The 25,937-nt window shown below is 38.2% G+C and overlaps 1 protein-coding gene across 2 annotated transcripts in view; it reads left to right on the top strand.

Moving 5' to 3' along the window:
• The first annotated feature begins 299 nt into the window (after nt 1–299).
• LOC131428331 (lipopolysaccharide-induced tumor necrosis factor-alpha factor homolog) overlaps nt 300–25,937 on the top strand; it is a 36,131-nt gene continuing 10,493 nt past the window's right edge. The window contains exons 1-3 of one of the 2 annotated variants that reach the window (XM_058592224.1): nt 300–559; nt 14,384–14,600; nt 18,466–18,598. In XM_058592224.1, coding sequence (XP_058448207.1) covers nt 14,399–14,600; nt 18,466–18,598 — 335 coding nt within the window. In that variant the 5' untranslated portion in view covers nt 300–559; nt 14,384–14,398. Of the gene's footprint in view, nt 560–10,696; nt 10,716–14,383; nt 14,601–18,465; nt 18,599–25,937 lie in introns of those variants that run through there. The other variant, XM_058592225.1, reaches the window with a different exon arrangement.

Below are 25,937 nucleotides of genomic sequence, written 5' to 3'. Positions count from 1 at the left end.
TGCACATACGAGCAGTGTTGCATACATAGATATCAATATACGCTAGCATGAACATGAATCCAGTCCAGTTCAACTCGACGACCATAACCTGACGCGGCATGACTCTCCGCTTCTTCTGACTACTTAGCGTGACGATGGAACGATGACGTTGCATCCGCGTAGATCTCCACTTCGAACAGGACCGTGAGCTAATGTGGTGAGCAATTCATCCGCGGCCAAAGTGATGCCGATAACAGCTGAGCAGTAGACAGAGAAAAAAAATACTTTCGCTCTACTTCGACTCTGCTCAGCCGACCCAACCGGCTCAGTATGGCCTAGACGTTCAACGGAATCGGACAGCAGAAGCCGTAAGCCGCGCCGTCATCAATCGGTTTGGTCAAACACCGCATCTAGTTGGTGGCCCTTCGATATATCCAAGGTTTCTTGCAAGTGTAAATTGGCAGTTCGTTACGTGAAAGAAAACCTGGTGAGAAAACAGATAATTTTGAGTTCCAGTTTGGTGACGAGACTTTCGGGGTTGAGCCAGCATATCTCAACAGTTCATCCAGTGAAAAGAAAAGTAAGTGTTGGGTTGCTCTTTTATTTTTGGTTTCACTTTCAAACAGTGAAGCATATTACATGGATCAGGTTTTACTTTCGAAAGGACCGGTTATGTTTTTGTTTGAATTTTTGCGGTGTTTCACAACATTTGCACTTTGCCTGTGGGGTTGTGAAATTTGTCTGCTCGGTTTGGGTGATGAATAACAGAAACATCAGGTAGTACGGTGACAAGTTTCTACGATTTGTGATGGTTGTCAATATTCGATTCTTCTGTACGGTTGAAGTTCTTCAAAGCGGTAATTACTGATGTTGGGTAGGGTTGTTTCGGTATTTCGTTCATGATAACACAACGTCAACAAAATGTGTTTCTGATGTTAATAAAAAAAATTCTCGCCTGTTACTTAGCATGTGAAGCAAGTGGGAAATAATTTTGGTACCCGAATTTCTTTCCAGTTCTCTGAAAAAAAAACATGTTTTAGTGAACTTTTTAATAGTTTTGAAATTTGAGATTGAGATAATGGGCCGTATGAATAAAACGTAGCATGCTTGAATTTCGGTAGTAAATGCTACGTGTGGATCACGTTCCTGTCAAAATATGCTAAAAACTGTAGTATTTACTACACGTTTTCGGTAGGTGTTTGCTGATAAAGTGAAGTACAGAAATTAAAAAAGTGGCATTTTTACAGATGTAAGTACGTTTCTTGCTTTGTGCATGCTTATGCCAGCTTTTCCGGCTCTGTGTCGATACGGTATGCAGTAAATGCTTAAATTCGGAAGTAGCATTAACTACATGTTCGAACTTGTTTTTTATTCATACCAAGCCGCGTTATACTTTGTGGACTTTATTTTTGAGAAGATACGACAAACAACAGACTTTACTACATTTTATTCATACGGCCCAATGGATAAAGCTTGCTTCAGATAGAATTGGAACAAAGACAATTACTTGTATTTCAGTTATTTATTATTGAATTCAAGATCTTTTTTATACAAATGTAGCGTTTTCTTCATACTTTTAAGAAAAAATACGGATAAAATTATTCGTCACGGTTTCGAAAGAATTCTCGAATATTTCTTGTAACACGGCTCATTAGGCGGCGTACACCTTCTTCGTCCACCGTTTTAGCTATCTTATTCCACCAGGTCGTCATCTGATTGATGTCTTTGACAACCTTTCCCCTTGCCTTGAGTCTCCTCTTCATGATTGCCCAGTATTTCTCAATAGGGCGGAACTGGGGGCAGTTGGGTGGGTTAAGGTTTTTCGGAACAAACTGGACCCCTTTCTCTGCATACCATTCTTGATCGACTTTGCTGTAATGACAGCATGCCAAATCTGCCCAAAACATTACGGGATGGTCGTGGGATCCCTTTAACGGCAAAATTCGTTTTTGTAGACACTCTTTTTGGTATAGTTCCGATGTCATTGTCTTATTTGTAACGAACACATTCTTTTTTTTGCCACAGCTGCAAATGTCCTGCCAAATCATAAATGTTCTTGCAAATTTGTCGCAAAAACAAATTTAAATTTGTCTAGAGCATCCCCCGAGCCGTTGTCAAGTAAAAATTTTGACCTGGGATTTGCCCGGAGTCAGCCTTGACATAGGTTTCATCGTCCATCAGAAGACACGTGTCGAACTTGGTCAGCACCTGGTCATATAGGTTCCGAGCACGAATTTTGACCACACTATTCTTTTTTATGGTCCGATTTGGCTGTTTGCTAGCTCGATACGACTTGATTCCTTCCCAGAGTCGAGTTCTCCTCACGGTACTATGGGCAGCACTGAATTATCGTTTGTAGTAAAATTATGACGCGATTACGAAAAACAAACTTACATGCTTCATTCACACTTCCAGATATCTAGCAAATATCGATAATCGTTCTCATAAGTTGTTTAATGGCTCTGGAACTGATAGCGAATTTTGAATCTGGATTCTGGAACTGAGGCCCTTATCATCGGTATCACTTCACGGTGAAAATCAAGTGAAGTGAATATTGGCCTTTATATATTGGAATATATGTATACTTCAGAAAAAGGAACAATTACTTGGAAGACCTTGATATTATTATAAATGTTTTTCAAAACAGTAATCACTTCAATTTGCGTGATACTGGGAATAGATAAAATCAAGTGAAGTGATATGTGGGTGAAGTTAGAGTGAAAGTGGAAGTGAGACCGGTTCTAAGGGCCTGATAGCTGCACTCAGTCTAGAACTGAGTTTTGTATCTGAAACTGAGTACTGAGCTTGGATCTAAAGGTTAATTTTAATCATGGAACTGAGTTCTGATCTCTGAATATAGATCTGGAATTAGACCGATTGAAACGGCAAGCTTACGATGCACTGGATTAAACGTCATGCTCTGTCAACTTTGCAGGCCAGAAAGATCGTATCGAATCAAATTTTCACCCATTAGATAACACGAAAATGTAATGTTGCTCAATATGCCGAAACCGAGTACGAGAAAACGAGCACACGTCATGAGTTTGGCCTTTCTCTATAGAAAGGTTTTAGAATTGCTGGAAAAACCTACTTTCGAACGGAGCTTTGGAGACTCATATTCGACTCAGTTCAACGAGATCCGATAATGTCTGTATGTGTACTTTTCGACGATATTTTTAGCTCGTTTGAAAGCTACTGTTGAGCCATTGAACGAGTTTGAAAATCAAATAGCTGTTACTTCTGGTTCCGGAGATATGAGGGTATAAGTGACGTATTCAACAGGACGCTAGATGGCTAAACCGATTTTAGTAAGCTTCAGCTCGTTTTAAAGCAACTATTAGATCTAATGATTAGGTTTATAGATTAAATGGCTGTGACTTCTGGCTCCGGAGACATGATGGTATAAGTGAGGTAACCGACAAAACGAGTTGTTTTCTTTTCTTTTGTTGTTTCGAGATGGCTTAATCGATTTTATGAAACTTAAACTCGTTTGAAAGCTACTGTCGGGTCATTGATCAAGTTAAAAGATCAAATGGCTGTGACTTCCGGTTTCAGAGATATGATAGTATAAGATACGTAACCGACAAAATACGTTGATTTTTCCCGCTTTTATATATACAAGGGTTCCATTATTTTGAGTTCACCTCAAATTTCGAAAAGCGGTAGAGCTCAAAAGTTTAAGCACCTCGAAAAAAGTCCCAATGCAAAATTCGAGCTAAACCGGATATGTGTAAGAGGTGCTGGTTAAGGTGTGAAAATTTCCGATCTTGGAAAATCACCATAGGGGAGAGTACATGAAATTTCCGAAATCTAAAAAATTGTTTTGATACCGAATGTCATAGAATTGGATGAAAAGTCAAAATTTAATGTCATCCCGAAATTTTTTTTTGTAAATCAACTTTCTGGGGCCTAAAAAAGCCCCAGAAAGTCGATTTTATTTAAAAAAAATGTTGTTTTTTTTCGAGTAGACACTAAATCTCGACGTGTCAATTTTCTTGGTGGTTTTTCAAAAGATTTATGAAAATTTCACTAAGTGGACTTAGAAGGTTTTTTTTTTTAGATTAGCATCACTTTGCTCATACATAAAGGCGACGCAAATGACAAGCGTTTAGTTTGAGAAATGATACCAAATATGTGACATAAACGCTGAAGCAAACTTTTGTAAACTACTCGAACCAATCTGTATAAATTGGTGTCAAAAAAGAGCCTAAATTAATGCCAGAAATTATCTTAATAAAGAAGCAAAAACTATATTAAAGAGACTGGTGCGATGAAAGAGAAAGGCATTATCACACCACTCGTTGGGTTAAAAATAGGGTTTCCCTTAACACTGGTTGATACGAAACATTTCAGGAAAAAATTTCGGGTTATTTGTGGTTATCTCATACTACTCATATTTACGATGACATGGAGCAAAAATAATGCTGTCGTGTAAAGTACAACAACAGATGTTCACGATTGAGTTCTACTCATTCCTGTACTGCAACATTTTTTAAAAGGCACCCAATATTAAAAATAAGACGTATTTACGTTACAATATCTAACAAGTATTAAAGAGAAATACAATTTTGATAAAAACCTTCTGAAGATTGATTTGATCATGAATAATTCAACTTATGATAATTGAAATGTGAGTTTCAATACCACAATATTATTATAAACAAAATACGGTCTTCCATGGAATCAAACTGGAAGTGAAAAATTGAACAAGCACAATGTTACAAAACGTTCTTTTTAATTTCTTTTTCTAGTGAAGAAATTATGCCTTTCGTATGTTATTCATATTTTTATATGTTTTTCAAAGAAATTCTTCAAAAACTTTCCATTGAATCTTGAATAAAAATAAAGAAGTTTGTTTGGGAATAAATTAATAAAACCTTTTGAATTTGTAAACAATACAAATTTAGAAGAATTGCTCCGTTTTGGATTTCTCATATAGAAAGGTTATGCAATCACTATGAGAACCAACTTTTGAACCGAGGCTCGGAGGGTCGAGTTTCATATTTCACAATTGTTTATATATGGGCACTCACCTTTCTCGGAGATTGTGATTCCACACAAAATTACGGAATTTTATTTGAATATTTCTACCGGTTCCGGAGTTACAGGGTGATAAGCACAAAAAAATGAAAATGTGTCACTAACTTTTCTCAGACCGTATTTGTCGAGCCGATTTTCACAATGATTGGAAAGACGGTTTTTACAAAGATATATTTTTCACCAAAAATTTAATGAAAGATCCCAAAAATCCATACAAAATTCACGAATTTCGCACTACCACGCAAAAGTTTGGATTCACTTGGGTAAAATACGTTTTGCTTTTCTCTGTAGAAAGGTTAGAAAGGTAATAGAATTGTTGGTAAAACCGACTTCTGATCGGAGTTCCGGAGACCCCTAGTGTTATAAAGACTGTTCCAGAAAGTATGGACGCAACCAAAAACCGCTGCCATTTCGCAATGGTTCAGAATCTGTCAGTTTTTATGGCTGCGTCATATTGTTTACACTCTTCTCTAACCACTTGTGCAGTTGTTTATTTGTTTTCATTAGTTTGTTTCGAAATGCGTGGACTTTCAGCAGAATAACGTCGAAAAATTGTGTACAAAAGGTGCACAGAACGCGGACTGTCACTGAGAAAGATAGCAAAATTGAAAGGAGTAAGTGAAAAAGCCGTGCGAAATTCAATCAGGAAGTTCGGTGAGAATAACACCTTTGAGAATAAACCTAAAACGGGTCGAAAAATAAGTCATGCTAACTCTCAGTTGGCCGAAGCCGAGGGTTCGAAAGCTGTACAATACGATTCTAGCTAGAAATTTGAACTGCATAATCATGGACGACGACACCTACGTGAAACTCGATTACAAATCCTTGCCGGGACCACAATGTTATACGATGCGAGAAGGGCAAGTGTCAAACCAGTCCGAGACATCGATTGAAGTCGAAAATTTTGGTAAGGAAGCTATGGTCTGGCAAGCAATTTGTAGCTGCGATAAGATTTCGAAACCCTTCATCACCACTGCTTCAATGAACAGCAAAATATATGTCAAGGAATGTTTACAAAAACGACTACTCATGAATCGAAGCCACAAGGATACTGTTATCTTCTGGCCAGATCTTGCTTCTTGCCACTACTCGAAATCAACGGTAGAATGGTATACTTTCGTCCCAAAAGACATTAAACCACCAAATTGCCCACAACTTCGACCAATTGAGGAATTTTGGGCATTAACGAAGGCACATCTTAGGAAACATGTCTCGGCAGCCGAAACCATTCAACAGTTCGAAAAAGATTGGAAAAAAGAGTCAAAACTTGTCGCCAAGAAGCCTGTACGGAATTTAATGAGGAACGTTCACAAGAAGGTGCACCAGCTATTCTACAATGGCTAAGTAGCAAATGTTGAAAATAATATTATGTTGTTGTAGTCTAATATTATCAGTATACCGAATAAAATTTGAATATCTAACACTTGTGAATTATTTACAGCGAAATCAAAGTGCGTCCATACTTTCTGAAGTAATCTTTATACCATTCGTCTCAACACTATGTGATCGGAAAATGTGTGTGTATGAGTGTGTCAGCAACTTTCAACAATTTTTCTCTCCGCACAATTATTAGGTGTACAACTTTGCTTCCGCCGGTTTTTTTTCCAAAATTTAAAGCTTTATTGCGAAAAAGTGCTTACAGATGTATTATTCAAAGTATTGTCCGTCGCTAGCGACAACTTTATCCCATCTTTCCGGCAATTTTCGGACCCCGACTCGAAAAAAGGAATCCTTTTTTGAAGCTATCTATGAAGCAATGCAATTTTCCAACACTTCGAAGGATTGAAAATGTTGATCTGCCAGGCCGTGTGCCATCGGACGGAATAGGTGGAAGTCAGAAGGGGCGACATCTGGGGAATATGGCGGGTGAGGCAAGACTTCCCATTTCAGCGTTTCCAGGTACTTTTTGACCACTTTTGCGACGTGAGGTCAAGCATTGTCGTGTTGGAGGATGACTTTGCCATGTCGCTCTTGATTCTGTGGCCGCTTTTCTTTTAGCGCGCGACTAAGGCGCATCAGTTGCGTTCGGTAGCTATCTCCTGTGATGGTTTCACCCGGTTTTAAGAGCTCGTAGTAAATTGTTATTCATCTTTGAAGGTTTTTTCTCTTCCACCATCATGTTTGTCTTCGACATCGAAATCACCATTTTTAAAACGTTGAAACCACTCCCGACGTGTTCTTTTACTCAGAGCAGCATCACCGTAAGTTTCTGAAAGCATTCGATGCGCTTCAGTTGCATTTTTTTTTCGAATTGTAACAGAAAAGTAAAACTTCCCGCAAATGGCGAGAATTAGGCACATAAACAGACATTTTCGAGCGCGAGTTATACGAAAACAAGAACAACTGTCACTGAAACGGCGATGACAATTCGTTAGGCACTGTACACACTCACTTTAAAGGCATTATCATCTATGTATTTTAACCAGCCTCAGCCGGTACAGCCACCTATCGGAAAACGGCGGAAGCAAAGTTGTACACCTGATATATAGTGGTAAACATGACAGCCTTGTTCACAACTCTATAGAGAGAATCAAAATTTTTCCATATTACTGTATTTCAATCCGACTTCCCGTTCGAGAATTAAAGGGTCATAAGTGTGAAATTTTGATTTTCAATTTCCGGATTTTTTCAGAGGACCCGGAAATTCAAAGATTCGAAATTCGGAAGTACTGGAAATAGTGGTCTAATATTCCCAAACGGTGTCCACCTCGATTTTTCAGAAATGTTTGAGCTGATTTTAATAAACATAATTTCTAATTAAAGGCATTATAGTCCCATACAAAGCTCCTGAGTTTTTCCGGCTCCAACTTCCGGTTCCGGAATTACAAAGTCTTGGCATTTTACCTTCCAAGACCCAAAATAGCTTGGGAACCCCTGATGTAGATCATTGTGGTTGTTTTAGCATCCTTCAGAAATGGAATAGTGTTACGGGGATGTTTAATGGTATCTAGCTCAAGGATTTCACAATCCGGGAAGCTAGGTGACCATAAGTTTGGGGTGATGCGGGTCATAAACAATTTCGGTCATCCAATTTTGTTTCGACATGGCTTTGTGAACAGAGTCTTACTGCATTAACTAACAGGGTCAGCAAATTAAAACACTTTGTTAATAAGTTTTGAAGAATCCGCTTATTTTTGAATGGTCACTTATAAAGAAAGCCATCTTGAATATATTTTTATATGTAATTATCACCCTGTAACTCCGGAACCGGTGACGGGCCTAAAAAAAGAAGTTTTTTCTAGTTCCCACATCCTTCCATTTGAAACTAATTTTGTGAAAATCGGTCATCACTGAGAAAAGTTATTGCCGGTATCATTACACAGTGAAAATAAAGTGAGGTGATTGTGTCACTTAACGGTGGAAATCAAACGAAGTGAGTCGTATTATGAAGTTGATTTTTAGCGATTTATATCAAATGGAATTGGAAGAATTAAACATTTAGTTGCACGTTCACCCAGCTTACGTCCACTTAAATCTCCGCTTCAGACAATTTGCTAATCAACACAAACCAATTATTTCCAAGAAGTATTCAAATATGACGATTCTACACATTCAAGCTTCATCACGAAGCAATACAAAGCGAAGTCATTATTACACAAACCAGTCCCGAAAAATCGTTTTCAAGAAGAAAAAAAAAATTACCGCAAAAACCACAAGCTCGTAGCAGCGTGTGACGTTTCGTTTGTTACAGTCCATTCGTTTTGCATTGCGCTGAAGTTGAACTAGAACTTGACAATGATCTCAATTCAAATCAGAGCAACTTCAGCATCAGTAACTGATAACTGAGAAATAAATACATTTTATTAGCTGAATGATCGACTTAGCCTGCCTATAGCGATTAATGTTTTTTTACTTCAACATAAGGCAGTCAAACTATGTCAAGAACATACACTAATTCTTTATTCTGGTGCGTAATTCAGAAAATGATATGACCGGTGAAACAGTGTCATCAATAGTATACAGTAGTTCTCAAAAAAAACAAGCTCATACCACAAACAGTTCAGTTTTTTTATAGTTTATACCTAGTGTTGCAAAAACATCAGATTGTCAAATATAACCGCTGAACTAAATCATCCCTGATTCCATCGATCAATTATCACTATCCGCAAGATCAACGATGATTATGATCACTCGAAGAGAGTATGGACAAAATCTCATCCGTGCAATATACTAGAGTTATGTTCCATTAACTCACTCGTGATAAATGAAATGATAATCATTTAAAATCATTCTCACGATTACCAGTCATGCAGCGATTTCCACGGAAAATGGTGGGTGATGTATTGAAAATCAATTTCAAACTGGTTTTAATATGTCATGTAGTGATTAAAAACAATTATAATAACATCACAAAGCATTTTTCATGCAGCAGTTTCATAAATTTGAGCACTATTTACTAGAATTCATACAAAAAAGTAGCAGGACCGCAGGAGCGAATGCAAACAAGATTTCAACCACGTGCTGTCGTAGCCAACATAGCTTCTCAGCAGATGACCGGTCTCAAACGCTGCGCAAAACTCTGCACTCCTGTTACTTCTATAAATCAAATTCATGCTAAATAGCATTTAATTGGGTTAATTGTGTTTGACCATGAGAGTAAATCAATTCTGGAATTAAAACATAGCCTTATAGGGAAATTAATTATTCTTTTTTTTCGCTGTATTTGCATTCCATATTGCTATTGTGTATTACACTACCAACATCCGAATATAAATCGTGTATTACACTACCAACATTTGAAAGTAAAAATCGTTGCATAGCTGATAATCGCGAGAATGATTATTCATAATCATGAGTGAAGAATATAAAGAATATTACAGTAGGGGAGACCGGGGCTAAGCCGAACACTTTTGGGAAATTGAATAAAGCGTCCATTTCAACTATATTTCCACCCAAGTTTTCTATACCGTTATATAACTTCAACGTTCAGCTACAATTCCCAACTTGTGGTCTGGAAAAAATGCAATAGTTTCCGTAAAATATTGCGATTAAGTGACTAACCCAAAATTTCAAAAGCTGCCGGGCTAAACCGGACACTTCTTGTAAATAAAACAAAAACTCATTAGACCTAGGTTTTTACCAATTTTTTCTACCCAGTTGTGTAACTTTTTCTTTTAATTACAATCCTCAATTTGTGACATGGAAAAACATGTATTAGTTTTTGTACCAAGACACCATTAAGTAACGTACCCAAAATCTAATATTTAGGAACCACGGGACTAAACTAGACTCTCTTTGGTAGCAAAACTGGACTATAAAGTTTCACACAAAAATGAAGAACGAACACACTGCCCATACTTGCATATCAGTCCCATATTGAAAATCGACAAGTTTAGAAAAAGATGAACATTTCGAAAATAATTCGTTTTTTTCCGTTACTATGATGATTGATTCGTGATTATTATTACAAAGTTTTCATCTGCATTTTTTGTCATTCATTTATATAAAATCTATTACGCAACAAGTTGGGACCCATCTCATCTTAGCATGCTATGCTTCTCTCGCACGCGGCAAAATCTCATGTTTGATGTCCTATTCGTGTGAAATTTTTAATTGTTCTTTATATTCAAGTTAGTGATATTGTATGGTGGAGACTCTTCCGCGACAGACAGCTCAAAGAATAATTTTGTACGTTTCAAAGTAGTGGCAAAAGAGCTGAATCTTTTTCTAAAGTTGTTGCATCGGAGGATGAAATTGTGAGTATAAATGAAGAATAGAATAGAATTAACGTACCGGGTTTATCCAAAGTTCGATTCAAAGATAGTTTATCATGCATTATTCAAATTTTCGTATGCACTGCCAGCGCAAAATATTGGTACAGGGGTCAGAAAATTAATACAGTAGAGTGACCAGAACATAAATTAATGTAACCTGTACATTTTTCAGTTACTAAAACGTGTAAAACGTTTTAATGCATGGGACAGAAATGCGAGTACTTTCCGTATGGGACAGACCCGACTTGATTTCACTGTGGCTTGTGAGCAAATACGAATGAACAGGCATAAACATCAACTCGGTAACACAAAACTCTCTCCGACCATAATGATAAATAGAGGGTGGCAGTTCTCATTTGAGTTTTCAATTATCACCAGCAAGTTAAAATCGATAATTTCCACTGTTTGAAATGTATTGATATATGTTTTGAAATATTAATAATGAAAACTGAAAGAGGGAATAATTAATTTATGTTTATTTTTAATTTGATATTTCAGTTATCATGACTGGTTTACCTTTCATCCATTATCTTGAACCAATTCGAATGCTTACATGAACCTCACTTGGAGGCCGCTCTCTCATTGAATTGTAAGAGACATTTTGGTAATAATTAGAGATAAACTGACGATGGTTGAACTGAGCTTCGATAGAAAGAGAAACGAATGAAGGACGGGATGATGCCGTTCGCTGCGACAGAGAAGATAGTGTGTTAGAATGTGAAGTTTACTGCAGTAGAATGATTGTCAGTTTGGCACACATTCGATTTCAATTGAATTGAATGAAGTTTTACAGCACTGCATCTCATAAATATCCAATTCACTCGCCTTTTTGATTGATGCTCTTCAATTTATGATACTATGAAAAAATCAGAAAAAAACTTTTGTGTTGATCTTCACGCAATTAAAAATTTGTTTTGAGCGCAACTAAAAGTAGAAAACGTCTGTTTGCTTTGGTATTCGACATAAAAATAACGTGCTGCTATTACACACACATGACATTTGTCGGAATGACGCTATCTGCTTTCTGTCCAAAGTTACGGTGGAGTGCCGGCAACCGAATACCAGAAAAAAGGATGTTGAAACTGACTTTTGAGTCTTTATTGAAGACTACTTGTTTGTTTCGCTAATGAACGATTTGATTAAATTTATTGTAAATCTCGTTTTATTGGGCGATAAGAAGTAAATTGAAATTGAAATACAGATATCAATATTTAGGTATGTTTCAAGAATCCGCTAAGAATTTCAAGTCAAAAATTACATGGCCGATTAAGCCCCATTTTTTTTGTCCGGTTTAAGCCCGCACAAACAATTTATTTTCGAGACGCAATAAAACTTGTTATTTTCCACGTAATCTAAAGCACTGGATTTAGCATGAAACAAACATTTGAAAGCATTAACCAGACCATCATTACAATGCACAGGAATCAAATATACCAAAAAAAGGGCGAGTGGGTAATGTCAGAGACATAACTGGATGTCGTGAATACGAAAAAACTGGCACGCTCCCATCACTTTTCCGAATATCAGTTAGTTGATTGATTGTATGAATTGTGCAAGCTTTCCCCTTTTTCACTAATAGAGTTTGAAGCGATGCACCTACATTAAAGTACAGATTAGTTACATTAAACAGCTACTATTCTACAACTATATATATTCTAAACTTGAAACAATTCCTTTTTAATTTGCTAATATAGGAGGCTAGGTACGACAAATTTTTAGTTTATTTTTATTGAAGCTATGAAGTTCGAAGATATCTGATTCTTCTCGAAATTTCAGTACGAGACAATTGCAATGGCCTGGTCTGAAATGTTATAGACGATCTCCGGTATGCAAGAGTAATTTTAATAATAATAATAATAATAATAATAATAATAATAATAATAATAATAATTATTATTATTATTATTATTATTATTATTATTATTATTATTATTATTATTATTATTATTATTAGTATTATTATTATTATTATTATAATAAATATTAATCTGTATATATGGCAACCCTGTTTCGCATGGCATATTTTCACACGACTCCATACTAGTATAAAGATGTATTCAACATCATCATTTCCACTTTCGCATTGCCGTTCGTAATTGAATGTGTTAGTGACTATGCAAATTATTTTAACTTCCATCTTGATGAATCTTCTGGTAGGAAATATTGAAATTTAATTAACTGTGACACTAAAAAGTGCCTTGAATTGTCACAATCAACAAGATCTTCATTTAGATCTGAGATAGTTCTCGTGTGTGTCTGGTTTCGGCAACAGTTATTCAGAAAATGGTAGGAAAGCGACAAAATTCAACTAGTTCTTTATGATGATCTTTAGCACTGAAAAGTGCTTTGAATGGGCCTTGCTTTCGGTTTTCGGTGTCATCGTGCTGACGGTGTCTCGTACGTTCAGAGTAGCTGCTTTAACTTAAAATACGCTATTTCTCACATCACATTTCATTTTATACCTGCCACTGGCAGCGGTGTACGGACAGCCCTTTTGCCAAAATTCCTTTTCTTGTTCGCAGAACGGGAAACAGTGAGACGACAGGTCCTCGATGTTGCTCTCGTGTGTCTTGTTTCGGGAACAGTTGCTCAGCAAATGATAGGAAAAACTATTTGAAATTATGTCACACAATTGAAAATTTTATCATAAAATTGTGATCATATTTCCGATGGCATGAAGCAAGAATTATGTTGATTCATTAGATACAACAGGAGATATTCACGATCAAAAACTTATCACTCTCTCAGAGGGTAAATTTTGAAAAGGCGCCCCATTGTAAAGTAAGTCGTATACACGACAAGAGAAAATTTCAAAACAAAAATTTCAGTAAAATAAACGTACACCTTTTGACACGAACACGATTAACGCTGAACTGAGTCGACTCAGCGTCATCTAGCTAATTGACGTCTATCTGTCACATGAAAGCGTGTTTACAATGTTAATCCATGGGTCGGAATCATTTCTGGTTTAGAAGATATTTAAACTGTCCGGTTCAACCCCGTGTCCGGGCTAGCCCCGGTCTCCCCTAGTGATATTGATAGGAATGTGATTATATTCAGCAGCGATATTTGACTAGGTGATAATTGCTCTACACTGATCAGAAGTGATAGTATTATTCCAATATCATGATCGATAATCACCGACGATTGTTATCAGTTTTTGATTTTTTGGGATTGATAATGCCAACACAGTTTATATTTACTTTCGGTGAAGTATTGAAAAATGGATCAAAGCAATGATTTCAATCGTCGTTTGATTCTGTGCTTAGAATGGTATGAATTATTGTGTTTTCTTTGTTGCGTTAGCCCAAAACGATACCTCACCCTAAGAACGAGTATTGTTGATTATTTATTAATTTTTTGCACGACTTCAGTTTTTTGCATCAAGTAAACAGTGACAAAAAAAGGCGAAGCTGTTGCCGAGCAACCTAAAACTCACATACCCAAAATCGATTGGTTTGACTTCTTTGGCTTCACGCACTCCTAGAAGCTCTAATTGATTAGCATTCTTAGCACACACAACTAACTGACGAACTTAGCGCTTCAACGCATATCGTGCATTCCACACATTCTATAAACAAACCACGCTATCTATCCATCACCTATATCTAAAATGTTAGTTTTTTTTTTATTCGTTGTGTCGCCCACAGTAACAGTCACCCGGAATGGACAGCAAAGCTCCACCGTATCCAAATCCACCGGCTGGATTCGTACCAGTTCCAAATCAGCAGCAACCGCAAATGCCCACCGGGGGATACCCCCATCCACCACAGCAGCACAGCTACCCGCATCCGCCACCACCACCGCCGTATGACACGAACGCAAATATGATTCCACCTATGCAGGGACAACCCACATACGTACACAGTGAGTATCGAAAATGGTGCCACCAAACGGTGGTGCGACGAGTTTGGTCGCAATTTTGAATGGTATGATGAAGTTGAACTACTTATCAAAAGATATAAGACAATGTTGAATCAAAAATTTAAATCCTTTACAAAAATTTCTGAAAAATCGCTATAATGCTTTCAAGCATTATAGCGAGAATTCGTTTGCTTTTAAATCCATTACCTCAATTCCACGTCAAAATATGTCAACAGATGTGTATTTGGATCATAATCAGATAAGACTAATGTGCTTAAACAGTGGTGAAGGTCATTAGTTATTACAGAAAATTCGTATCGTGTTGTGGGCCATTGGTGAAAAAAATGATAGCGTACGAATTCATGTAATGAGAGGAAAATCAATCCACATTCAAAATGTAAGGGACGTTAGCTCATATTTCAAAATCGACATGTTGTTACCGGTTTCAACTTGTGCAAAGCTGTACGTGAACTACTCGTGCAGGTGTTGTTTGAATTCAGTAGTCATTTTCCTATCTATGCGTACAGTAAACAATGAATCGTTATTCTCGCTCGCTGTAAAGCTGGTGTTGTAATGAGATTTTTGCGTGCTAAAGGATTTTCGAAAGCTGACATTTGCAAAACTGACATTTGCTAATCTCAAACAGACATTTGAAAATCTCGAAGAACTATTTCGAATGGTATATGACGATCAATTGGAAAGTTGGTTTCCTCAGAGATTGCAAAACCTTTATACAAAAGAAAGGCAAAAAGGTTTCATTTCACTGCACAAAATCAAGAAAAAGGATGCACACAGTATTTCAAGTGTTGTGCATAAATTTTCAAGTGCGCAAAAAAATCGTGATTCACTTTGCTTCAAAATATCGCTTTATCATGAAGCACTCAAAACTCCATTTACTGGGAAAGAGAGAATAGAAGTCACTTACACAAAAATGTCAATATCTCCATTAAAAATGGACGGATTTCTACAAAGTATGGCTTGTTTGATAGGTATCACAACGAGGTATCTAAATTTTGGATTTTAATCATTTTTTAAGGACAATAGAGACATAAAACTTTGCACAATTAAAAAAGTAAACAACGGATCAGAGGACGAAAACAATAGCGTTCTGGCTGACTAAAAGACCTTTCACCTATTTTTTCGCTCAAGGACTGGGTAGGAGAGTATAGTTGTAATCACTTGTTGCCTTCTCTACTGTGCCAGCCTTAGAGCCCATCGAACAGCTTTCACAGGGGCTGTCGCTGACGATAGCCAGGCGTATATACAGGGTCCGGCACTCGAAGTGTAACCAATTAAAAAGGCCATAAATTCAGTTTGGAAAATTACTTTTACTTAATTCAAAGTACAAAATGTGTAAAAATAATACAAAATTCAGAATCAATTCACTTTTGCTCGATATGACCACCTTTTGCCTTGACTATGGCCTTGAGACGGTCAAAAAACGAATCGCAAGCTGCCCGAATGTGACTTGGAGGTATTTTGGCCCACTCGCGGACAATAACTGGTGTTTGAGCTCACGAACAATCGCTGGTTGTGATTTTCCATCTAAATATAAAGCAATCACACTATTACGTTTTAAATCCATCACTGATTTTTTTTTCGCGTTCACTTTTGGCAAAATGCTTTCTTGCGCTTGTAAACAATACAACTCCGAACTGTCATTTAGCAAATTTCTAGAGAGCTGATGCCCGTGCGTCAGCTGCGCGAGCATGTATGTTTATCAACTGTTCGATGTATGTTTATCAACTCGATGCTGTTGTAGAACTGTGTCTATCACAGTTCAGGGTGGCGGAAATGGTAAAGCGTATGTACGGATTGCATAAAAACGCAGGTTCGAGTCCTGTTTCTGAGCGTATCTTTTTCCCAAAAATAATCTTTTCTGTAAGCTTCATGCATTTGGCTTCTCCAATATATATATATATCTCTCTCTCTCATCTCTCATTGCAAAAACTGAACTAAGTTATGGCGACTTTACGTCAAATCAACTAAAATAAATAAATCGCCTTGCAAAGTTCCAAGTTGCTTCCATGGAAAAGATTTTGTAGGGTAACGGCTCCCTATTATCTGTGAGAAAGTTATCTCAAAAATCTACTTTAGCCGCTAAAATCACTATAATTTTTTCATATTTCTGCTTAATTCGCCTTGTTCCACATTGAGAATTGATTCACAATTCTTAGAAATTAAACCAATTAAAAAAAAAGCTAAAACCACTTCTGATGTGTTCACTTTCTGTTCCTAATTTCATCTCATTGGATGTTTATTCATCCTATTATTTGCGATAGCAATTAAAACAAAACATTAAACTATTACACTTGCAGGTTCAAAATGTCCGAATTCTTCTTAAGAGGGTCTAATGCCAACTGTGAGACAACTCACGATATTTTTAGAAACAGTTAAGAATTTCAATTCAGTTTGGACTTTTAAAAATTATTGGGTCGTTTTCGTTTCCATTCATTTTACATTTCAAATTTTACTGTAAGGTTTATCTTTATATAAAAATATTAAATGCCCAGACATACACACATAATAGCGTTTTGTTGACATACATTGGAATGAAACCAGTGATACTACATTTGTCATAATGTACGCAGAGAAAAATGTTATAAAAATGGCCAAACGATGGTTTTACAGAACGAATTTTTTTATTCAAATAGTGACAAAAAATTTGGGTTGATATTGCAAATATTGATACTTGAAACTACAAAACAAGATGATTAATTTTTCTCAGTAGATTAGTTTGTTTCAATCAATATTTTGATAAAAATAACAAATATTCTACTTGTGCGTTCAAACAATTTCACAGTAAGTTCAATTTGAAAAAATGAGTTTTAAATTAACGAACTCTAGTTTAAGTTAATTATTTTTAGCGTTATAAGTTTAGAAACTTTTTAGTTGCAATAAATTCGATTTATAATCGTTTTCAAATTCTTAAAAATTATTCACAAACCAAATTGAAGCCCGAGTATTTTAATTAGTATCCAATGTTTGGTACTTCATCAGTCCGGTCTAGATCACTGCATCAAATAATTGGTTTTGTAAAAGAAATGTGTTATGTATTGTTATGCAATTTTCAAGAATATTATAAATTACCAATCCATACGCATGGATTATTTAAAACCCCCTATGGAATGAAACACGTATATCAAATTTTACTTTCGAAAAGCGCACAAATTTTATCAGCGGGTGAAAACATGCTGTTTATTCACGCGGAAGAAAATTACTCTTTTTTATAAGAAATAAACTTAACATGGTCCATTTAAACAGTAAACTTTGTGGTATCATAACACAAATAAGATCATAGATAAATTAAACCATTTTGTTTTCTTGATATAAAGATACAGCATGATTGAATCAACATAGACATTGCCGATAACATAAACTCAACTTTGGTTGACATGTAATAAATAGTTAGTTTATTTCAACAATAGAATCAACAAAAAAAATTTTTTTTTTTCATTTCACTAGATCCAAATTTTGATTCAAATCAAACAGAGAACATTATTGATGTTGAAGGAAAAAATTCGGTCAAAACAATCATATTCTAGTTAGGAGTCATCATAATTCAAATTTTAAAAACCAACTAACTGTATTGTTATTTTAAACATGCTACATTTCTCTGCGTGTAGTTATTTCATCAGTATTTAATATGTACTTTCTAGTAATATTCGAAGCCGAAATAGTTTTACTGAAATATAAATATCGATAATATATTTAAACTAATGTCACGGATAACAAAAGAAAACACTAATTTTTCAACATTTTCTTACAGTCTACTAAACCGTAGGCCAATGAACTGTGTTACGTCAAATACGTCTGATTCCCACTATTGCTCAATCGTATTTTTCTCTTTTATATTATTCATCGATAGTAACCGCTCCTCAAGTTGGCCCCGATCCAGCATCCATAAGCTGCCCATCCTGTCAGAAGCATGTCATCACCCGACTGGATTACGAGACCTCGACCAAGACGCACATCATGGCCGGATTGCTCTGTCTCTTCATGTAAGTAACAATGATATAGCTCTATAACTCATCATTCCAGACACAGCCAAACACACGAAACCATTTCATAGCATTGTGCCATTGCAGAGGAAATTTAATTGAGTGATTAAAATGGTGTAGATGAAACTCCGATACCAGAGTGCTTGTGCACGCCAAAGTTGACGTTTTCTGTAAGTGACTATCGCACAAACAGAAACGATAAGATAATGTTCATTTGCTTGGCGGCAAAACATTTGCACGTAGCTTTATGTATTTAGTGCACCGCTGATAAGGAAACGGGCCATGGATAGTACAGGATATTATTATTGATTTTTTTTATTCAAGAATATAATGTTTAAGGCACACTGCTTAAGCTCTAAGATGCCAAGGGCTTTTACTAATTTTAATTTACGACTAACTTAAAACTAGGGTTGTATCATTGAGTAATGTCATATTTGGGTCGCAATGGTTGACTTTGGCAGATCCAGCCTTCAGCTAGTGATCGGCAGTGGCCGGTGAATTGAATATTTCATGAGAGTCTTCCATATGGCGTTGGTGAATGTTCATGTTGGCCGCATTCTTCGGTCCGTGTGGGTCCGCGGGAAACACCCCCAGGTTACGAATACCCGGCGGGTGGCCCGCATGCTGTTGGTAAGTTTCCGTGGGCGATGATGGTGTTGTTACAGAAGAAAATGAGAAAAAAAAAATAGCGAAGTAAATATTGCGGAAAACGGAGTAAAAAGGGGATATGGGAATGAATTGACTAAAACGACAGAGATCTAATTAGTTGACATCGAGATGGTGAAGAGACGGGGAGGGGGAAGCGAAAAGGTTAGTGACAGCACAAAGATCTTGTTAGTTCCGATGAAGATGGTGGACAGATGAGGAATCGGGATAATCGGCGGAAGTTAGTGTCGAACCTGCAGGTGAAGATTATTCTTAGCCACAGTTGAAACAACGTCGATAAATAGGAGGAACTTTCTAAGCCAGATGTAACAGATTACACTTGTATATTAATGTGTTTGAGAAACTCGTATATCAGAAGCATATATGAGCTATCCCGACTCGCCAACACATCCCGAACCGGAACTTCAGGCGGTCTACCTCGGGCCCTGAGGGATTCCAGTAGCTTCGACCTGGCGTCGCGATACTCTACGCACGACCACACGACATGCTCGATGTCCTGATAACCGTCGCCACAGGTGCAGAGCCCGTTCTCCACGATCCCGATACGCCGGAGATGTGCGTTGAATGTATAGTGATTTGACATGAGCCGTGACATAACGCGAATGAAATCACGACTCACGTTCATCCCCTTGAACCACGGTTTCGTTGATACCTTAGGAATAATGGAGTGTAGCCATCGTCCCAGTTCGTCATTCGTCCATGAAGTTTGCCAACTTTCGAGAGTTTTCTGACGAGAAATACTGAAAAATTCATTGAAGCTGATTGGTCTTTCATAAATATCACCTTCTAATGCGCCCACCTTAGCCAATGAGTCTGCCTTTTCATTTCCCGGAATGGAACAATGCGAAGGGACCCACACTAACGATATTGAATAAGACCGTTCAGATAAAGTTCTCAAGTGTTCCCGTATTTTCCCCAGAAAATAAGGGGGGTACTTTCCTGGCTTCATTGCCCGGAGAGCTTCTATTGAGCTTAGACTGTCCGTGACAATGAAGTAATGGTCTTTGGGCGAGGTTTCAATGATCTCGAGGGTGTACTGAATAGCAGCTAATTCTGCGACGTAAACTGAAGCCGGATCACTGAGTTTGTACGAAGCGGTGATGTTTTGATTGAAGATACCGAAGCCTGTGGACTTGTTAATGTTTGATCCGTCAGTGTAAAACACCTTTTCACAGTTGACTGTTCTAAATTTATTATAAAAAATATTTGGGGCCACTTGAGGGCGCACGTGATCCGGAATTCCACGAATCTCTTCTCTCATGGAAGTATCGAAAAACACAGTAGAATCAGAAGTATCCAAGAAATGAGCACGGTTGGAAACAAACGAAAAAGGATTAATATTCTGAGCCATGTAATCAAAATACAAGGACATAAAACGGGTTTGAGAATTGAGCTCAACTAACCTTTCGAAATTTTCAATCACCAGAGGATTCAAAATGTCGCATCGAATGAGTAAACGATATGAGAGATCCCAGAACCGGTTTTTCAATGGGAGAACGCCCGCCAGCACTTCGAGGCTCATCGTATGAGTCGATTGCATGCAACCCAAGGCAATACGCAAACAACGATACTGAATTCTTTCCAGCTTGATGAAATGAGTGTTCGCCGCGGATCGGAAGCAAAAGCATCCGTATTCCATCACGGACAATATCGTTGTTTGGTACAGCCTGATCAGGTCTCCTGGATGGGCACCCCACCACGATCCGGTTATTGTACGAAGAAAGTTGATTCTTTGTTGGCATTTTCGTTTCATATACCTAATGTGACATCCCCATGTGCCTTTGGAGTCGAACCAGACCCCGAGATATTTAAATGTGAAGACCTGAGCTATGTTTTCACCCCCTAGTTGAAGCTGTAGTTGTGCTGGTTCTCGCTTCCTTGAAAATACAACCAGCTCAGTTTTCTCCGTAGAGAACTCGATACCCATTTGAAGAGCCCATGTGGATAAGTTGGCAAGAGTATCTTGTAACGGCCCTTGCAGATCGCCAGCTTTGGGTCCTATAATAGACACAACGCTGTCATCGGCAAGTTGTCTTAGCGTGCAAGATGTGTTGATACATTTATCGATGTCGTTTACGTAAAAATTGTATAAAAGGGGGCTTAAGCATGAGCCCTGAGGAAGACCCATGTAACTAAATCGTATTGTCGACAAATCACCATGCGCGAAATACATATGTTTCTCAGACAATAGATTATGTAAAAAGTTGTTCAAAACTGGCGAAAGACCATGCTGATGCAGCTTCTCAGATAGGATGTTTATGGAAACTGAGTCAAAAGCCCCCTTGATGTCTAGGAAAACTGACGCCATTTGTTCTTTACGAGCAAATGCCATTTGAATTTCTGTTGAGAGCAACGCAAGACAATCGTTCGTTCCTTTGCCCCTGCGGAAACCAAATTGTGTATCTGAAAGAAAGCCATTAGTTTCGACCCAATTGTCTAGACGGAAGAGAATCATTTTTTCGAACAATTTCCGGATACAGGAAAGCATAGCAATCGGCCGATACGAATTGTGATCGGAGGCTGGTTTCCCTGGTTTTTGAATGGCGATAACTCTCACTTGTCTCCAGTCGTGTGGGACAATATTACCCGTGAGGAACTTGTTGAATAAATTCAGCAAGCGCCTTTTGGCAGGGTCAGGCAGATTTTTCAACAAGTTGAATTTTATTCTGTCTAATCCCGGGGCTTTATTGTTACATGACAAAAGTGCAAGTGAGAGCTCTACCATCGAAAACGGTGTTTCGTTTGTGTTTGGTGTCGCGGCGCGGGTGATCTTCTGTTCCGGTACAGAGTCTGGGCATACTTTTTTAGCGAAATCGAATATCCAGCGGTTGGAATATTCCTCGCTTTCATTCGTGGTGTTATGATTGCGCATTCGTCGGGCTGTGTTCCAAAGAGTGCTCATAGATGTTTCTTTCGTTAAGCCGTCTATAAACCGACGCCAGTAACCGCGTTTCTTGGCTCTAATCAAGTTCTTAGTTTTAACGTCTAACGCCGCGTAATTCCGGTAATTATCAGATGTTCCATTTTTTCTGAATATTTTATACGCGGAGGCTCTCTCCGCGTTTAAATGTGTGCACTCTTTGTCCCACCACGGGTTGGGAGGACGGATGTTAGTTTTCGCGCCGGGTACACGTTTCGTCTGAGCTTGAGTCGCGGTGTCGAGAATCAAGCCAGCCAAAAACGTGTACTCTTCCTCCGGAGGAAGTTGTTGAGTTCTTTCAAGTTTCTCAGATATCGAGGTCGCATAGCTATTCCAATCAATATTTCGTGTGAGGTCGTACGAAACATTGATTGTCTTCGATGGTTTTGAGCCGCTGGTGATTGATATTACGATCGGTAGATGATCGCTACCGTGGGGATCAGGAATTACCTCCCACGTGCAATCCAACCGTAGCGATGTCGAGCAAAGGGATAAATCCAGCGCACTTGGTCTTGCTGGTGGTGCAGGAATCCGTGTCATTTCTCCCGTATTCAAAATTGTCATATTGAAGTTGTCGCAGATATCATGGATCCTAGCTGATCTGTTATCATCGTGAAGACAGCCCCATCCCGTACCGTGTGAGTTAAAGTCTCCCAAAACCAACGTCGGTGCGGGAAGGAGCTCAATGATATCACTGAGTCGCCGATGCCCAACCGAGGCTCTTGGGGGAATGTAGATGGAAGCAATACAAAGGTCCTTACCTTTGATTGTAACATGACATGCGACAACTTCAATACCTGGTATCGAGGGGAGGTTAATTCGATAAAAAGAATAGCACTTTTTGATCCCTAAAAGTACTCCTCCGTAGGGATCATCTCGATCCAGGCGAATAATGTTAAAATCGTGGGAGTTTAAGGGTATTTCAGAAGTTAACCAAGTTTCGCACAATGCAAATGCGTCACATTTCAGATTATTTACTAGAAATTTAAATGAATCTATTTTTGGGATAATACTTCTACAATTCCACTGTAAAACAGTGATTAGATCCGTGACCTCGGTGGATGATTTAGCCATCGAAAGATACAATCGCTGAAAGAAGGGGCCAATTTGCAGTCAACTGCTTCAAATATATTTTTACTGTAGGCATGAAAGCAATTAAAATGCTTCTAAGAGGGTCTGAAATATTGAAAGTTGTAAAAATCCAGTCCACAACATCAGAAAACTTGATAAGTCCAGCACCTAGTTGGTTCTCTGGTGGATTTTTAGGGACGCTTGGGGATTTTGTAGTCCCTGGAAGTGGTGGGAATTCCATCTCGGAATTGAGTTTTCCGAGACCAGGAGCTTTTTGCTTCGGTGATTTTTCCCGATTCCCGTTAGCTGTAACTTTTCGAAGCCCTTCGGAAGACACCTTCGAACCCTTACTAGGTAGCTTATGAGAAGATTTATTCATTCTTTTCCTACAGCTATGAGGGACCGCAGAAGATGGACCTTCCAAAGGGTCGTCAGAATCGCTCTCGTCAGTCGACAAGCAGGCATATGGATTCGTTGTCTGTTTAGGAGGGGTGGCACTTTTAAGCATCTCTGCGAAGGAACGCTTGGAGTGCTCCTTTAGGGAACGCTTCATTCGATCACCTCGCAGTTTGTAAGCGGGACAATCAGAGAGGTCATGTGGACCCTCCTTACAGTAGAGACACTTTTCAGCATCCTTACCGCAAGAGCCGTCCGCATGAGCTTCCCCACAGTTAGCACAACGTGGCTTATTGCTGCAATGGGTAGCTGTATGCCCCAGTTGTTTGCAATTGGTACAATTCATTATCCGGGGTACAAATAAACGAACAGGCAAACGAACCCGGTCCAAGAGGATGTAGTTGGGCAAAGCAGTGCCGGCGAAGGTCACACGATAAGAGTCTGATTGGGGATAAGACTTTGTTCCATCCCCTGCGATCGATACTGAATGCAATCGCTTGCAATCCAGTATCTTGACATTCTTAAGTGAGGGGTCTTTAAAACAACCCGCCCCGTACTTAAGAATATCCTCGCAAGTCAAACTCGCATCGGTGACCACACCGTCGATTTCTACTTCGCGAGCGGGCACGTAGACGCGGTACTCCTGCGTAAAGGGATCCTTTTGAACAAGCTCATTAGCCTGTTTAGAGCTGGTAAACATGACCCTGAGCTTGTCTGGCCGTATTCTATCGATACTTTTTATAGTATTATATCGCGAAAACAGGTCTCGCGATATTTTTAAAATATTTAAATTTTTTTCTCTTGATTTGGTCCGGAAATAGACCGCGTAAGGCCCGGCCGGTAGTGCGAGCCCATCAGGATAGCTCTTTATGCGGGACATTTTACAGACAAGGGAAGTCTCCATTTGAACATCGGGAGCGGGGGGGCCAGGACTTAAATTAGACATGTCGCGGAACTACTTCCGCGCAGAAACAAGTAATTCGGGGGGAAATATAATGGTCAAAAACGAATAATCGAAGTAACGGTACTTAACTTAAGATCCAACGGGGGACACCAAGCTGGTCTTCGTCGGTCGGCGTATCGCCGCTTTGATGATGTGCAAAAAACCTCCGAGAGGAAAAAGCACTCTTATTTATAATCCTCACACAATGGCCGCTTGTTTATAATCCGCACACTTGGCCTTGATCGCCGAAACAATAACCGGCTAACGGTACCGTTTCGATCCACCGCTCACAATAAGGCACTGTTCTATTATATAATGCGAAAAAAACCTCTCAGAGGAAAAAGCACTATTGTCTATCACACAATATCGTTTCGATCGTCCGACCACTTTATCACACACACACAACTGGTTTTCAATGCTTTCGCAGTAAATCCAAATCACGTCCGTTCGCTCGGAAGGTTGAAACGGCAATGATTATTATTGATTGTCTCAAACAAAGTAATTTCCTCAGTATGACACCATTGTTTTTGACGGTTGATTAATGATATAATTACTCAATACTGTTCGTATGAAATCGGATGACCGGTGTTGTGACCCAAACATTAGACTCCAATTCTAAGAAGATTTGGATCCAGCAGAAGTTTAGCAATACAAAATCTCAAACGTACATAACATCATGACAGCTGTGACGTAATTTTGTTTCTTAAGCGATATTTGCATAGCTGTAATACAATCATTCATTCGTTATGTAACCCGATAGTAAATTCTAGCAAAGGTTGTGAACAGCTATTATACATGCGTCCATTAATTGTAGGCTAGACTTCTCTTCTAATTGAGCTTTGAGTTAAGATTTCACTTGGAACTTTTAAAAGCACATGTTTAGTTTTTTTTATCCAAGCTTGTGCTAACTTACCTAATTTTAATACTGTATATGATACAAAAAAATCCTTACAACGATATCCACTTTGACAATGCGAACCTATCATAATTCGAACCGAGCAATCTACAGGCAATGCAGATATATGGTAATTCGGTAGATTGCAGTAATTACAGATAATTAATTCGGTAGGTTACAGTAATTACAATGGCATTTTTCTGCACTTTACCAGTCTCGTACTTTCTAGGCTAAAATCTGCTCAAGCGATACAAATTCCAGTTCCGGATAACATGTCATTCTTTTTTTTTCTAAGTATTTAAAGGTCTTAAAGAAAAAGCTACCGACATATGATCGAATCTACCGATACTGCAACCGTGTTAATAAATCATCTTTGTTTGATTGGAATACAACTTTGACAGAACAATTTGCAACTCATCTGTGGAAGGTTTTCACCGTCGACAATCAC

Source organism: Malaya genurostris, chromosome 2, assembly GCF_030247185.1.
Source record: "Malaya genurostris strain Urasoe2022 chromosome 2, Malgen_1.1, whole genome shotgun sequence".
Classification (NCBI taxonomy): domain Eukaryota; kingdom Metazoa; phylum Arthropoda; class Insecta; order Diptera; family Culicidae; genus Malaya; species Malaya genurostris.
Note: the sequence above shows the minus strand (reverse complement) of the source record. Positions and strands in the feature narration are given on the sequence as shown.